This window comes from Rhipicephalus microplus, unplaced genomic scaffold, assembly GCF_043290135.1.
Source record: "Rhipicephalus microplus isolate Deutch F79 unplaced genomic scaffold, USDA_Rmic scaffold_24, whole genome shotgun sequence".
NCBI classification, from domain to species: Eukaryota; Metazoa; Arthropoda; class Arachnida; order Ixodida; family Ixodidae; genus Rhipicephalus; species Rhipicephalus microplus.
Window position 1 is genome coordinate 3254435 of NW_027464597.1, and position 17714 is coordinate 3272148.

Genomic DNA, 17714 nt, shown 5'->3' on the forward strand with positions numbered 1-17714 from the left:
AGTTTTGCTTTTCTAAAAACCCGCGACTGTTTCAGTTGTCCACGAAAGATGTTCTTGAGCCTTTGCGTAACACACTTGTCACTCTTTGTGCACGTCACAACCTAAAGACCATCGAAATCAACGACGTTGTGGCCAAATATCCCCGAATGAGCCGGAAGCTTGATGCCACTAAACAATAGATATTCTTGCTGGGACAAAAGAACACGCCTGAATTATCCAGTTTTTCTAATTATTACATCTCGAATTACCCACTTTTGGTGAACTAACAGCACACTTACCATTGAGAACATTAACACACAACCTACATTGCTTTATTCTTTTTATGTGTACGTTTTATGTGCGTACATTTTAAGATGCCTCTTTATGATTGTTCAGAAGTTTGAACTTTTTTTTTTTTCTTGTGACGTGTTTACTGCTTGTGCCACCCCCATCCCTCTTGTAATGCCCCACGAGGGACCCTTAAGGGGCCCATATATCATGACTATGATAATGATGAAACCACTCGCAATAAAATAGTCACTTAATATTGCAAAAAGCAGAGTTTATAATAATATTTAATACCCCAAAAAGACACTGTATATGAGAGACACTGTAGTGGAGGCCTCTGGATATTTGGACCACCTTAGGTTCTTTAATGTGCACTTAAAAATAAGTTACATGAGCCTCAAGAATTGTTGTCTTCATCAAAAATGTGGCCACCATGGCCGAAATTTGATCCCACAGAGTATGTACGATTAAAATATTATGCTGCTTTGATGCACTGAAAAAGTGCTGCCATCTTTATACAGCAAATAAAAGAACACAAAAGAACACCAAGAACACTAAATTAAAGGATCACTTGTATACGAGGAGATGTCGTTCAATGCACTCTATGAATAATCATCGCCGATACTAATTACCCATCATGAAATGACTGTCAACGATCGCTTTGTGTTGTCTGGTTTTGATTATGTGTCTTTCCCTGTCCTAATCCTGTCTTCTAACATTTTTTAAGCGCATGCAATTACACACACCTTGTCATTTCCTGCACAATTATCAATTTGTGCCACGTTTTTGATTTCATACAAGAATTGAGGTTACATGTATGCCTTTACAACATTATAAAATATGAGCCATTCTCGGTTTCATTACATCACACTCCACAATGCAACACGAAAAACCAAACCAAACTCAATTAATAAAAATCACCTAGGGCAAATTATTGGTACAGTATACTGAAGCAAATATCTTGGATGGCATTCTACATTAAAGCAGGAATGTTTGATAATCAATGTTTTACGATTGTTCATTAGTGAGTTTGTATTCACTGCAAAGCGATGTACTCTTGTTTTGAATTTTTCCTCCACCCCCCCCCCCTTTTTTTTTTTTTTTCAAATGAACATTCCAATAGCCAGTTTGTGTGTATTTTTCTCTCATCTGCTCTTCCGGCCATTAGCAATTATTTTCCACAGTTGTAGTTGATTTTCTTGCATTTTCATATAACAGTCTCACATACATACTTTTTTTTTAACAGGCACTGTACCAGCCAATTGCCATGGGACTTAACAGTTTGCATATAACAATCAAAATTAAATGTACTTATAACAAAAATTCAGGAGCTCCTCCGCCAAAGCCGTATTCACACGACAGACAAAATTGCGATTTGAGCCTGCGGATTGCGCACGAGGACACAATATGAGAGCCGTTTCCGCATCCCAGCTTCGGTCAGCGCGGAGCGGTTCGTGAAACGGAGGCCCAAATCACAGTCGGGATACTCTGAGACTAATGCTGAAATCTTCGTTTGTAGCATGAATTCTCCCGTCATTTGACTGCGGAAAGATCTGAAACACGTCACAAGTCAAATGACCGATTTTTCCGTGATCACGTTCGTCATGTTATAAGGGGCTAAAGCTTTAAGGCCTAGGCTACAAGAGCAAGCGAAGGTGGGCGTGGAGCTGCCCAACCTACCAGTTTTCTTTCCTCCTTTCTTTTTTTCTTTTGCATTGTGCAATGCTCCCTCCCAATATAAGCATTCAGTTTTATCATAGGTAGCAGCAATCTCTGGAAGGCCGTTTTCAAGTTGAATCAGCAAGGCGTATTTCATACTCTTTCTGGCATTCCTAATGAATCCTCAAGACTGGCCCAACGGAAGGACCGTAACACTATCACAGAAATTGAATTTTCTCGAGGTGGGAATTTTTCATAAATGTTAAATTTCAGATATCGACCTAATGCATTTTCCGTCGTATCCCTTTCAGTCCATCAAAACGACGTATTGCAATCAAGCACTTGTAGCAGGTCTAACTGATTGATTTTAAACTGACTTTCATATCATCGGCAGAACACATTTGTGTGCGTCAGTTCAATTCCCATCGGGCAACTAACTGTGGGTGCATGGCCTAGCGGCAAAGGCACTTGCTCTTGGGAGGGTTCCCACCCCAGCCCCAGGAACAAGATTTCTTACCTTCATTTGTTTATTTATTTTTATTTACAATACTGCCAGCCTCTCGTACCTTAGCAAGTGGGTGGTATGTGCAATTAGTATTATGAATATTCATCATTTTAACCATTCAGCAATAAAAAAATAGAGTATCGTCAACTCTGCACTTTGTACATAGGCAATTTGCACTACACGATAAATAATCCAAATATACAAGTGCATATAAAACGGCTACTTAAACATTATAAGCGGCATCTAGGACTACATGCACAAGGTACAAGTAAATGCTGGATGTATAACTGATGGTACCAGCAATGTGAACACACCAGATTTTTTTCAATTGTGAGAGGCGTTAACATGTTCTATTTTGTACACTGATTGCAACCAGAAAAATGGAATATTTAGGCACATAACTATTGTATTTATACACTACTAAAGTGCTTTAGTTATATTCATTATCTTTCTGGTGCCTGGCGGCTGTAGGTGAGGAAGGTTTTACACCAAAAGCTGTTATGAGATCACTTTTTGGGTCACGCACAGTCGCTGCTGTCCGCCGCCACCGCCAGTGTCCGTAACCACATTGTGCAAAAGTAGAAAGAAAACCTTGCACCAATGACACAGTGGGGCTTGAACCCGGCTTCGCTGAGTGCCAACCCAATATTCTGCCACTGAGTTACGCCGGTGCTTGTAACTTGTCAAACTTGCCTTAGGCAGGCATAAACTAGCACCAATGGCACAATGGGGCTTTAGCCCAGGTCCGCTGGGTGCCAGCCCAGTATCCTACCACTGAGCTACACCGGTGCTTGTGACTTGTTGTCAAACTTGCCTTAGGCAGGCTTGATGTCGGGAAAGCAATCGCGTTAATATCACTTATAAAGCATTCTACAACAGCGACAGAACAACCAGTCGTCACACGATGCGAATAGCGTAGCGAGTGGGCCGTCCAATGCTCCAAATCATCACAAATGCTTGTTCTTGTTCCCTTATTAACTGTGGCGCATACCCACTTCAGCCATAATTCCTCACCGTCGTCAGCCACTGCATGAACAATTGGCACGATATTCCTTGCAAGTGTTTATCAGATACCACGCTTCTAAGAACGACGAAAAATAGCATAGCGAATGCCGGTCTACTACCCCAAAGTTTATTATTAATGCCCTAGTGGGTACCAAGCAAGTGTGCTTGCAGTAGTTACCCAAAGAGTGTTTTGAAAAGGCTCTGAAAGGCCGCTCTTCTAGCTTTCGCTCTGACTGTGCAGCGCCTACCGTGCAAGCCTGGCTTTTTTTTTTTTTTTCCAAACACTGCCAGGTTCACAAGCCAGTCGGTACAACAGGCTTCGCCTGAAAAATTGTGAACTGCACATCGCTAGTAGAGACGTGGCCAAGGGCGCGCGTACAGAACGTACCTGTTGCACCTCGGCCACCTTGATGAAGCGGCCCCGGCGGTTCTGCTTGACGTCCAGGTAAAACCTCTTGGACTGGATCTGGAGCATCTTGGTGGCCAGCTCCTGCTCGCCCTGCGACATGAGCTGTCCTCCTGCAAAGAAAATAATTCATCAGTCATTCATAGACAGAACTGCACATAACTTAATTACAGCTCTAGAGACAATTCAAAACTCTGCTGCACATTTTATACTCACTCATTATTGTTGCTTAGCAACTGCCATAAAATCAAACCTTTCTCTCCCGTCATTGTTAGAAAAGTGTCTCACATTGCTTTATTTTATAAAATGTCCCAACCTCCAGCACTACTCAACTGCCTCATCTCTCGACCGTTTTATGTATCCCAGCCTGATGACTATGTCACAAAGTCAGATTTGTTTTATGTGGTACAACAATGTACAAGAGCAATGGAGAGAAACTCAAACAGCGCGGTGCGCTGTCTTCCTGACGCTGTGACCTAGAAGGCAATAAAGAGATGCTGGCACGGTCGTTGATTTTATCATGAATTACAGCAGTCACCTTTTCTTATAATCCAGTCAAGAAGCACTTGAAAAGAAATGCGAAACTGCAGGCAATGTCGATGCGAAACTGTACTTGTTTACTTCTATCACCTGCTGTACTTCTACCAATCATTTTTGCTAGACAACTCATGTGGCACGAATAACATGCCTGGCGATAGACTAGACATTTAATAATCATGAGCAGCTCCGAAATGCAATAGGTAGAATTGTGTGCTCGGGCTCTATTCATTCTGTTGCTTCTACTTATTTTTCTTTTTTTTTTCTTGGGCTTTGACACTTTTAACATCACCGCTCTGTAATGCCTCTGGTCCTGAGACGAATCTCTTTTTTGTGAGAAAGAAGCTTCCCGCTAGGATTACACACAGCAGTGATAAGTTGGCAACTTTCGGCTTTTAGAAATGAGTGACTGTCCAGGTTGTATATTATTCTCATCTACTTTAAAATTTCCATATCACATGTTCAAATCAAGAAAATTTGAGTAAGTTTGATGCTGCAGTTTTGATGCTGCACGCAATTGTCATTGTCATGCTGCACGCAATTGAATAAGTTTGATGCTGCACGCAATTGTCACACATGGCCAGGACTTCAAAGAATATTATCGGATGAATATGCAAACCCACGTAATTTTTTACTGTATGTTAACTCTAACACATCACTGATAAATAAATGCACATGTCCGTGACATGTCTCTTTGAACAGCCACAGGATGTTAAAACAACATATACTATGAACATCCAGTTTGGCGTCCAGGAAACAGCCACACAAGACAGATTTTTGCAGTATGCCCCACGGCTATCCATGTTGAATATCCGACCAGCCAAACATTTGGACACATAGTGGACATTTGACAGTTATCCATGGCTACTTGGATATCTGTCAATTTATAACAGTGTGTCGCCAGCACAACACGACGGCTGAGGAGCACCACGCACAGGCATTTCAGAGAGCACCACACTCGCCCGCATTGATATCGGACCATAAGAATACTCTAATTGATTCCTCAAGCACTTCTGCTGCGTACCATTGGCTGGTATTATATTTTCGTCCACACTGAAACACAGAACACGTGCAAGAGTGTTGGCAATGTCACCATCCATGAGCGTGCACAGCTTGGACACAAAGTTTCGCTGTGACACCGTCGGGTGTACGAATGAATCGAAACCACAAACATGGCAAAATGGGGCCTGTTCCTGTTAACCCTTTCATGACCGCCGATAAGTAGAGTCACAAGAGACTTCGCAGCAAAATGATTAATGACAACTGCATGTGTCATCAATGAAAACTTGTCCCACATGAAACCAATGAAGACTACACTCGTCATTCTTGTGTTTCTTGATGACAGATAGCCACATTTGCTGTGTTGGGCCATCAGTGCCTTGATTGCAACTTTTCACTCCATTGCCATGCAGTGAAGACACCTTTGAGTTTACATTCTTTACTCAATTAGTGAAATGAAGGCACACCACCGAATTGAAAGAATGGTGCTATTTTAATCACAAAAAGTTCTACTGGCTAAAAGGAAAACAAATTTTGAGTAATATTGACAAACTCTTCTTTCTGAATGGATAATAGTATCATTTCGCCCAATAAGGCATATTTAATATTGAAGTGAGTGTGCTCTTGAGGAAGCGTTTTTTCAGGAGTGAAAATATCCTGTCACTATTTGTTACTTTGCTTTACAGTTATGCAGTGAACAGAGTTAGCCACCAGCGCATCAATAGAGGTGGTAGTTCGTTATACAATCCACGTCATATGTTTGCTCTGTAAGTTAATGAAATTCAAAACCTCGACAAAAAGACACGAGGCCCTGTCCCTGGATGCTACTCTGGTCGCTGTCAAATCCAACTTTTGACACGGCGCATGCGACTTTCCCTTAGCAAGAATGTTTTGAAAAGCTTCAATCAGGCCTACATGTACTTTTGGATCTGAAAGGTCTTTGTCCTGGCCTTTCCGGTTAATTAATTGCACAGGATCACCTAACAAAGGTCTGTAGGCTCCGCAGAAAAATTGCGGAGGGCAGAACAGGAACATGTAAAAAAGGCGGATTTGGCATATTATCAAATTCACCATTTCATTAACTCAGATTGGCTCAAAATGCTGCCATTACATTTGATAGTAAGACGTAATTGATAGTGCCCAGAAATGAACGTTCCACACTTCTTATCTGGGCTTTTACATCTCAAAACCACAATATGATTATGAAGGATGCAGAGCTAGAACACTTGCTACAAATTCTGCTTTGCTACAAATTCTGCTGTAATGATGGGCACAACACTTGGAAGGCGAAGAGAAAACGACCACTGCTAGCAATCTACTGCTTATAATTTAAACCGGGCAGCGAGTGAAGGGAGCTTACCTTCCGTATACAACACGACCATGGTTTCCACTAATTGCAGAAGACCTAAGCATAATCTCAAAGCTTGTCTCTCGAGGACTATGAGAGGATGAAGCTTATAGGCCAGAGCTCTGGCATATAAAATGCGCTTGAATTTAAGCATTGGGCAAACATCCATGCAGTGCGAGCGTCCTATTTACTCCCTTTGCCTCCTTGTCTCGGTTATGACTTCCCAGCGATTTCCTAACCTTCGGCCATGCTGGACGTTTCTAGTGCATCCTCTCTCCCTCTTTTCTTTCTATCCTTGTGTATCTGTGTACACATACCTAATAATAATAACAACAATGACTTCAACCAGTGGGGTCATCGAAAACGCCTTCAATTTCAATACGCTCGAGTAGGCAGGCTTTGAGGAAAGACAACCTGCTGCCGAATCGTCCATGCATAATGGTCACAGATTTTTCATTTCGTGGCATCACTCCTTGACGACCGCTCACCTGTGTCCAATGGACGAAAGTGAAAAATTTTCATGAAGGCGCCAATGTGCACATACGTGATCTCTAGTGCGTCTGATAGAAAGGCTTCGGGCGAGATCAAACAAACAATGCGTTCACTTTGGTTGATACAGCGTACACGAGAGGGGACGGCAGAGAATGAGAAATACAGGACAGGCACTGACAGGTTCGATGGTTGGTTGGTTGGTTCCTCAACACCTTGGCGCAACCCACTTAGGGGGATAGGCCATGAATGGGATGGCGCCTTGCTTTTTAAATTGATTCATTTTTTGAAAGGAAGGGTTCGATTAATAAGGTAATATAGGTAATAATATAAAGGTGTTAGGTTCCTAAACAAACAAAAAAAACCATGAAAAGAAAAATGGAGCAGGCAAGCTTCGAGGGCAATATGTTTCCTATTCTTCGTCCTCCTCTCGTGTGCGCTGTATCAACCAAGATGAACGCATACAAACTTGTTGCAGCTTTCATTCTTATACAAACAATGCTTGTCCAGCAATAGGATACCCTTTTTAAAGCACCTATAAAAATGTCGATTAATCAACAAATGAAAAACAATTAATCGATTATATTTAAAAATGATACACGATTGATCGATTAAAAATTTAATCGACCGTTTTTGACAGCGATGCTGGCGGAGTCACTTGATTTCGGCGTAGCGACGAAGGCACCGCAGTGCACTGACGCCAGAAGATCGGATGGATGGATCATGGAGGACGGAATGGGATGAATGGACCGAATGCTGCCACCGCAGCATCAGCGTCGAGCCGCTGTGCAAGACTGAACAAATGGCGAAGAGAGAGAAAAAAGAAAGAAAGCAGTGCACCGTCAGCGGGGAAGAGGCTGTCAACGACCAGTATAGCGACCGCGTCGGCCTCAGAGGAAAGGTCAAGCGACACATTCGAGTGACATGGGGAAGAGCGGTGAAGTGCGAGCACGCTCCCCAACTGCATCGGCTGGCCGTTGCGCGCTGCTGTAGCGCAGCTGTTCAGCCCTTCGGAAAAAGCGCCGCAAAACTAGTACATAAACGTGAAAGGCGAGCCGGAATTTAAAATTGAATACATCTAAGCTTTTTCGCGCTAATAGCGCGACAGGATCATGAAGTACGTCGTAGCAAAAATGGGACGCACTTTGAAAAAGGTGCTGTGAGGGTCACTTTTTTTTTTTGCGTCGAATGAAAGGCCAAGTCTTGCAGGAACGTAAAAAGTGTAAAAAGTCTAAAACACGGGTACAAAGAGGCAGTGACGACACCACGTGTGTTCTTGTGTCCGTGTTGCCAGCCCTGACTTTTATAATGAACGCTTGACTAGTTCAGCTCTCTTGCACCCTGAAATGTCAATCACGGTGTGTTCTGTTTTTTAAGCCACAGCCTCACTTCTTACTGTATCCCGAAATTATGAAACGGTTCTCGTCCCGCACACGCGCAGTGCCGTGAACGCGCAAGATGTCGTGACGTTTGCAAGGCCGCTCAGCTCCATCGGTGACGCACAAAGCGTCCACCTCGTTTCGGTCCCTGACGTCATTACGACATGCCACACTAAAAACACTGGCGCATGAAGTCCCCACGATTGGTGCGCCATGATCAGATCGACTTTAAATAACAAAATAAAATATTGTCACGTACGTGGTTGTAGCGGTGAAGAATACTGCAGCAAGAGCGGGTAATACGTAACTTTTTATGTAAGCGAAGTCGTGCGCGGTAAAATTTTAATTTTTTGAAATAAAAGCGATAGACGTTGTACACTGATAGCGGCGAGAGGTGTCGTCGGGTAATCGGTGGAACGCGTCGTTTTCTACGCACCAACTATCGAAACCTTCCAGAGCTATCGCTGGTGGGCGTGTAAGCTCTGGAATAAACGTGATTATTCGCATCTCGCGCGTAATACACACTATCCACGCGCAAAGATGACAGACACAAGCTTATCAAACATTGCGGTGCCATATGCGTCGAGCTTTGATAACAGTCTCGTGTGTGTGAAAACGAAAAGTTACCGGATGAATACAGCTAACATTACAGTACGCGGAAGCAAGCGACACGCGATGCGATAACGGCGGAGTTCACGGAGCCTAATATACCCGACTCAAAACCACAAACAACCTTAATACTGGCGCTTTGCAGTCGCTCGGGAAGCTTTGAGCCACGTGCAAGCCCCGTTTAATTTGTATGGCTCCTCTAGTAGATTGGCCGCTTTTCCTGCGCTTTGCAAGTCTCCGTACAAGCACTCGGGCAGCCCCGCCACGGTCGTTTGCGCCTCGGGTTTGGCTTTGCTTCGTGAAGCCCTAAAGGCCTGACCTCATGCATTCGTTGCAGCGCGCGCCTTTTCGATGCATGCGGCGCCGCGCCCTGGGAGAGGGCACGCCGCCAGCTGACGCGTTGTAACGCGGACGTGTGGTTCAGGCTCAAGTTCGTCGCAATTGCCAAGCACAATGAGTAAACAAAAAAATGAAGCGAGAATCAAACCCAGGCACGCCGTGTGGCGACCCCGACCATTCTATAGAATACCACAAAACCACGCGCTTTTTTTTTTGTCCTCGATGTGTTTGCGGTTGTACGCCACGCAAACGGGGTCAATAGAATCATTACTAGACGCAACGGAAACAGCTAGCCCACACCTACCTTAGAACAGTAGGCGAACAACATGTTCCGACGTAATCTGGTAGATGTGCAGAAAGCAATGCGAAGAAAGCGACAACTTGCCGCGGCAAGCTGTCAAGGGCCTTGCTACACACGAGCTTCATCTCTGGCTGCCTCAAGCGCGCGCAAAGACCTTCGTGCGCTCGAAAGGTATTCGCGAAAGTGACCTTGACACTGGCTCTATCGAAGGGCCTTCAAATGAGTGAGATCTCAATTCTCCCTGACCGAATCAAAGTCCCTGAAGCCGGAACAAAATACTGTTTGTTTCCTCCGAGAAAATGAACTAGCAATATTCATAATATCTGACGTTTTACGCCCCAGAACCATGATATAAGAGACGCCGTAGAGGAGGACTCCGCAAATTTCGACCAGCTGGTGCTCTTGCACCGACATCGCACTGTACGCAGGGGCCTCTAGCATATCACCTCCAACGAAATGCGACTGCCACAAGCGTGGTCAAACCCGCAACGTTCGGGTCAGCAGCCGAACACCGTAAGTACTGCTCCACCGTGCCGGCCCAGAAAAAAAAATAAAGAAAACCAACACCCAAACACAGGGGCGGAAAGAAACGCTGCACTGCCACCGCGCGCTGGTCTGCACAGCGGTGGCTGCCCCCGGGGTTCGCCCCCGCAAGCCGAGCCACAGATCGATATTTCTGTCTCGGCGTCGCGACGGGGGCCTTGCACCGCGGGAAGGGGATGCGGAGGCTCCTTTCCCGAAATCCCCCTTTCCCCCGACGGGAAGGGCGTTTTCCGTCTGGGGTCACGACCTTCGCCGAGCCGGTTCCCACGACGACCGACGAGAGCCAGCCGGTGTGCGTGCGTGTCGCCTCCTCCTCTACCCCCCCCCCCCCCTCCCTTCCCGTCGCGCCCTGCGGAGAATGGAAGCGCGAAACAGCGTGGCAGCGAGGCGGCATACACTTAAGTAACATAACTTCTGATCGAAAGAGCGCTAACGCTCCTGCTATCTTATGAACAGCAATAAAAAACATGAACTGTTTCATTACGTTAGGGATAAATGTTGCATTGGGGAGAGGATGACACGTGGCGCACTTGCTTGTGGAAAGACCCGTGTTCTCGTGTTGCCCCTCCCCCTTCTTTTCTAAGCGATATTTTGTCGTGATATTGGCGAGTTTTTCTTTTTTTTATTTAAGTACACAAGCTCGCCCAGAAATAAACCTTCAGTTGAAGTAAAAGCCATGCTGTGTCTCATTTGCACCTTGCCATGCACGACGGAGTCGTGGACATCGCGCATCGCCGTGACGCCAGCGCCGATGGCTCAAAACGACGCGAAAGGGAGAGAGATGGGGGAGGAGCAGGCGACGGTGTTGCAATCCTGCGGCAGTGGTGCCAACGCTCGGGAGGACAACGGCCCGGACGCCGCCGGCAGAGCCCCCTCCCTCCCTCGTTTTCCACCGCGGGTCGTTCCGAAGCCCGGAGTTCGCGTGGGCCCCGGCCTCCGGCTGGAGGTTGCGACAGCTGGGGATTGCGACAGCTTCTTGCGCGCACGTCATAGGGCGCCCGAAGCAAAGTAGTCTCGTCTCGTCGAGAGACGCAAGGCAAAGAGAAGTGTACAAAAGCGACGATCGAGGAGTCACGCTGTTCTCGTCGCAAACAACTATCCCGCCGACGTTTTCTTTAGCAGCGGCGGATACGATTAATCTCGACTCGACGCACAGGAGTTCGGAGGACCAGCTTTTTGTTTTGTGGCATCGACCCCGGCTCGATCCGCTAGACGCGTCAGTCGACGAAAATGTCCAATGCGGTTCCGCAAAGAGCAAGACGTGCGTCGCTTGTACGGCTCAAGAGCCCTAACCACACGCATGCGTTACAACGCGCCAGCGCGTGACGCGTAGACTTGAGCCACGCCCTCTCCCCACAGAACAAGTGGGAAGGCGGGCGCGCGGCTACACGACGCTCCTCTCCCTTTTCCTCCGCAGGAAAAAAGAGCGCGTATTAAGAGAGGGTACACCAGGCGCTGTAACGCGCGCATGTGGTTAGGGCTTAACGCGTCATTGAGTTAAATGCGCCAACGCGATAACCCATACAGTAACGGCTTTCTCCGGTGTTGCGTGCCAAAACCGTGCCTACACTAGGGGAGACATGCCTACACTAGGGGAGAAGGGGGGAAGGATTCGTATTTATTTTGGCACCTTGACGTCTTCATTACTGCGCGAGGGCTCGTCTAGCAGAGCCCTCGGACTTATTCGCCTGCAAAAGACGTTTCTTAACTATGTTATGGCCAGTGCAGCATGCACACTACGTGTATTTGACAAAATGAACTGGAGCCAGAGAAAACAGTGCAAGCACTTCTCTTCGACGCCCACATTGTGAAGAATTATGCAAAGCATACTTGCACCACCTCAAATGGGTTTGCTCAGCTTTCTCGCGAGAAAGAACACACATTCAACACCTGCCACGCGATGACGTAAGAAGCTTAAGCATTATGTTACAATCTAATGACGAATCATAAAAAAGCACTAGCGACCTATGCTAGTATAAGTGGCCTGTTTCGAGTGGTGTAGAACAGGTCGACCATCTCGGGCGATAGCGACTCTATTGACCCTCTACTTAAATCTGATTAACACAAACTGATGTCAGTTTCATATGCTTATGCTGTACACTCAACAACCCCCTCCCCCCTCCACCCCCCCCTATTCCAAAATTGCGGCCGGGAGCCGTCCTCTTTCTTGAAATAATGGTCCAATTCATTCATTACGTCAATTCGTTTTTTTAATCTTTTCGTCCACATCGCAATGCGCAACTTATTCGAGGACTCGTACAGTAAGAAAAGCGGTGGGGTGGATGGGAAAAAGGGGTAGTTGAACAGCTCTAGTGGTCCATCTAGTTACACCGTATGCTAACGCTCCCTGACTTCCAGTTGGGAGGTCCAGTCGACAGTTCTTACTACGGCGAATCCGGCCTGAGTCAATGAATATATCAGAGAGAACACTTTTCTTAGGATCTCTATGAAATTGGCCAACTCCAGTGCGGGCTATACCAAAATACAAAAACAATATTTAACGTTGAGTGGAGCTACAAGATGGGCTTTATATATATATATATATATATATATATATATATATATATATATATATATATATATATGAGAGAGAGAGAGAGAGAGAGGGGGGGGTAAGAGTTGCCCCCCACCACACCACTGGCGAACTAGTTGATACGCCACTGAATATATTACATGACTGCACTACACATATATGCCTTATGACGCCCATCACGGATGTTTGGCCCATCAGAGGAAATAGACCGATTTAGTATCGGCCTCCGCAACACCCCTGCGGACGCAGCCTGCCAGCCGTTTCCTCGAACAGACGGCGAAAAAAAAAAAGAAGAAAACATGGCTGCACCCGTCGCCGTTTCTGCCCTCCGCTTCGAATTTATCAAGTCATTCGTGCGCAGTGTGACCCGAGAGTTACAACCCGATGCTTCGACGCGTCGCTTCGACAGCGATGTACTCGTGACTATATTCCACCAATGCAAAGAACCACTGTCGAATTCTCGGCGCGTTAGACTTATTCTAGCAGGCGTGGCTGAGCAGACAGATGACCTCGCAAATTAAAACAAAATGTACCCAATGCTTTGTCGTCAGCGTGAGATGGCACAAAACGATGACTCAATTCGACATTGATTGGTTGGTGTCATCGCAGTGGGCAAATAGCAAGCGAAGGTTCGGATCGAAGTCGGCGGTCGTGTCAGCAAGGACACTGCCCTTACGCTTTGTAACCACATTTAACGATACAGCAATTAAGTGCAAACGGCAATGGTCAGATGGAGTATATAAACAACTTTCATACCCTATCAAAAACCCAGCAACGACCTAGCAGCAACGTGCATCACCTAGCTAAGGCCTACAAACAACCTCGAAGCAACCGCACTATGGTCTTCAGAATCGCCCACCAGTTTCGCTCTTGAGCGGCTCACGGCAAGCATCACCATTTTTTTCTTTTCCTTTTTCGGACTTGGCCAACGTGTGGGGAAGGGGAAAGGAAAGGCTTGCCTTCCCTGAACAGAGAATAGAAAGCTGCGCATGCACACAACGACAAGCACACACAGGCATCACCACCGACACACAAACAACCACACGCAAGCAACCACGCACACACAAACAGTGGCACCACACACAAAACCCCAAGCACACGCAGACACAGCCACACACACACAACCACACGCACTCACACGCATACACACGCACAAACACACACACAATGAACACGGAGGGATACAGAAGCTTCGACACCGGCGAAAGATGACCCTTGCGCAGACTGAACGAGACGTTCGGCTGCGATCCCACGCTGCCGAAAACTACGCAATGGCGCGCGCTCCCGCCACGCTATAATTGCAGACACCGGAGAGCGACGTCCGACAGAGAGCGCGGTGCGGCGCCCGTCTGGCACCCGATCCTCAACAGGCACGGCGGTCACATGTTACGCACACGTACACCGCGAGATTTGCATCGCGAACTCAGCCGTCTGGCCTGCAGCCAACTAAACGCACCCGCGAGCCACTCGCATTCGCCGAGCCGGCACATTCCAGCTGGAACGCGCTTTTTTTTTTTTTTTCCCACAGCGAGAGCACGATCTCTTTGCCGGTAGCCAAGTACTGGGCTAGTTGGTTTGGCGTGATTGGAAAAAAAATGCGCTGCAATAACAAAGACAAAAGAAGTTAGGGAGGCCAACGTTAGAAAGTAGACACGACAAGCGCGAACTGTCAACTGGATTCATTCTTAAAAATAAAGCATGATGAAAAATGAAGAACTCGAAGAAAGGAATTATAATCATTTGATTACGATTGGGGCGACACAATCCTGTGAAACAGTCCTCATATTACACGCAGCAGAACGGGGTCTGCTAACGCCGCCAGAAATTGACTGTTATGCGGCAATACTGATGTTGCTATATAATGCGACTGAAGGGCTTCAATACTGTCCTGGCTGTCTCACTCAGTAGGACTGTCCACGTCGCTCTTCAGTGCGCATGGGTACGCCCACGCAGATTTCTGGCGGTAACGGCCACCAATGAACTCTGGTGTCGCAATACGAGAATAGCCGCCGACTGTTTACTCCCGGAATGCCGCCGACCCGTGTCAGGGAGCACTGAGAGGAACGTCATTGCTTCATTTCATGTTGGATTCGGTTCCGACATGGTTTTCTCCCAGATGCGACCGAGTGTGTATGAGAGCGGGGGGAGGGGGGGGGGGGGTCAAAACTTCGCCGAGAAGTGACCCCCACGCAGGCCATCGGCAGAAGGGGGGGGGGAGGAGTGGCCCTTCATAGAGTTACTGTAATGCTCCCTACGGGAGCATTAACAGTAATTCTAGCAACCCCTTCAGATAGATATACCGACGTGTGGACCTCCCCTCTCACATTACGACGCAGCACGGCTTTGCCGCCCCCAAGACAAAATCCTGCCGACGCCCATGGGTATAGATATTCATGTCTTCGCAAACTATGGTTATTCATATGCCCCCAGGATACTACGTTAAAAAGCAATTTCGAGCTTTTTTAGGAACGAAGCTGCTTATGGTCTAGGGCAGTCTATCCCTCCGGCGTAGCCAACACAGTATATCCACAGACAGACAGACAGACAGACAGACAGACAGACAGACAGACAGACAGACAGACATATATAGACAGACAGACATATATAGACAGACAGACAGACAGACAGACAGACATATATAGACAGACAGACAGACAGACAGACAGACAGACAGACAGACAGACAGACAGACAGACAGACAGACAGACATATATAGACAGACAGACAGACATATATAGACAGACAGACAGACAGACGGACAGACGGACGGACGGACGGACGGACGGACGCTTTGCCCTGTCATCATCATACACTACGTAAATATGCTGTGATTAGTTTATTTATTTATTAAAATATTTTCAGGAATGAGAAAAATTCATTACGTTAATTTCCACTACTTTTGGGTTTAGCAAAGACCACGGTTCTTTTTTTTTTTTGAGGGGGGGGGGGGCTTTTTGGTTTGACTATTCGCTCATGAGCTCGGCGGCATCTGGCAACAGTGGGGTAACATGGAATGTGCGAGGGGAATCCCCTCTTCTTTCCTTCCCCTGCCTCCCTCGCCACCCCCTCCAACCCGCCCCCTTTGTTACGTGTCGAGCGGGAGCACGGCGAGAAAACGGCGTGGTAGCTAACTAAACACCGGGCACCGTTTGCAGCAGCCGCGAAATCACGACGGCTCGTTCCGGTCTGAGAGGCTCAAAAGCGTGACAATGGACACTCCGAAACAAGAAAAAAAAAAGAACTTTTCAAGTTATCTTTACACACTCTATCCGCGATGTGAACACGCTGTCTGAACTCGACTTTGCGCCCATAGACTGTGCTCATGCTTTATACGCCCTATATTGTACACAGTGTTGATTCACCCGATGCATTCGTCAAGCCTTAATCGCCTTTTGTGACACGATAGTTAAACTGATTGACAGATTGATTTTTCTTATCTTTTGTGTGCATCTTGTGCATGACTACCATGATGTTGGGATATCCGGCTCTAACGTAACCTACTTTCACATATTTTAAATATATAAACAAAAAGAAATTAAGAGGAGCGTTTGCGTGTCGGCAACTGCTGCTTCTGAGGATGGCGCCCAACATTAAAGAAAAAAAAAATAACAATGACACGCTAGTGGGTTAGGAGCTGCAAATGCATGATGGACGTGCGCGTTTTGAAATATGAATGAAAAATAAAAGAATAAGCTGCACTTTCAGCTGCGGTGTTGTATCTTCATATTTCGTTTGCACATCTCACAGTGGTTCTGTAGCGGGGAGCACTTAAAATTGTCAGTCTGAGTCTACTAACATTTTTTTCTCAATTTGTGACGTCCACGCGTGATGACATTTCGCATCACTCGTATTTGACGCCACTGATACGGTGCACTCCAGTAAATTTACACATTGATAAATCATTTGAAGCGTTAGCCTTTGTAAATATGATACGAGGGTTAACCTGCGCGAAGCGAATGGGCGAAATGATCGATAAAATTAGGTAATATTTCATTCGGCAATAATTTTCATACTGCCCTAGAACAACAGGTCAAAAACGGGAACGCTGACACACAAAGAAAACGCAGAACGCTATACTTTCGGCTCAATCAGGCATCTATCTGGGCGACATTGTCTTCGGCTGCTACGTCGATGTGTTCTTGTTTTTTATGTGTGGACGTGGCCAGGAGACATCGTATGCGCCAACTAAACCGTTTTCATGCACATACGTCTATCGTGACACCATTTGTTTAGTTGTTCGAGACAGAAAACGCAATTAAGCCCAGTGTGGCGGCACTCGCACCCATCCGTAAAATAGTCTACACGCTAGCATCGGTCAACGCTTTTTTTCTTTTGTTTTTATTGCCCCCATACGAATCTACACACGAGCCGCTTCCGGACGCGGCGTTCCGGTCTGGCTGTCGGGCAGCGCCAGATGCAACTTTCTCAAGCACGACGCCAGACGATGGGAGGATGAGGAGGAGGAGGAGGAGGAGGAGGGGCTTTACGACGCCACCGGCCACGGCACGAAGAAAACAATAATTAGCGGCAGCCACGTGTGGTGACTAAGGCTCGCCGCGATTCGGCCCATATACTTACCCCGCTCGCATGCCTGGGCTTCGAGTGGCGCTGGCCAACACTACAGCGTACTGAACACACTCAAGTAGTACAGTCGGCCGAATCTTTGACTAGCATGACTAACGCTAACAGCTCATTCTGAACTTCAATACACTTTCCCGCGGGCACCAGTGTATTGCGGCGAAGGTGGCTTAAGCAGCGTTCTTTGCATGGGTTAGAGCACGGTGATTAGAACCAA

The 17714-nt window shown here is 46.6% G+C and overlaps 1 protein-coding gene across 2 annotated transcripts in view; it reads right to left on the reverse strand.

Moving 5' to 3' along the window:
* Positions 1–17714, reverse strand: part of LOC142786485 (transcriptional regulator protein Pur-beta-like) — a 167590-nt gene that overhangs the window by 33365 nt on the left and 116511 nt on the right. For both annotated transcript variants that reach the window (XM_075884195.1, XM_075884196.1), the window contains one exon: positions 3825–3955. In XM_075884195.1, coding sequence (XP_075740310.1) covers positions 3825–3955 — 131 coding nt within the window. The remainder of the gene's footprint in view (positions 1–3824; positions 3956–17714) is intronic.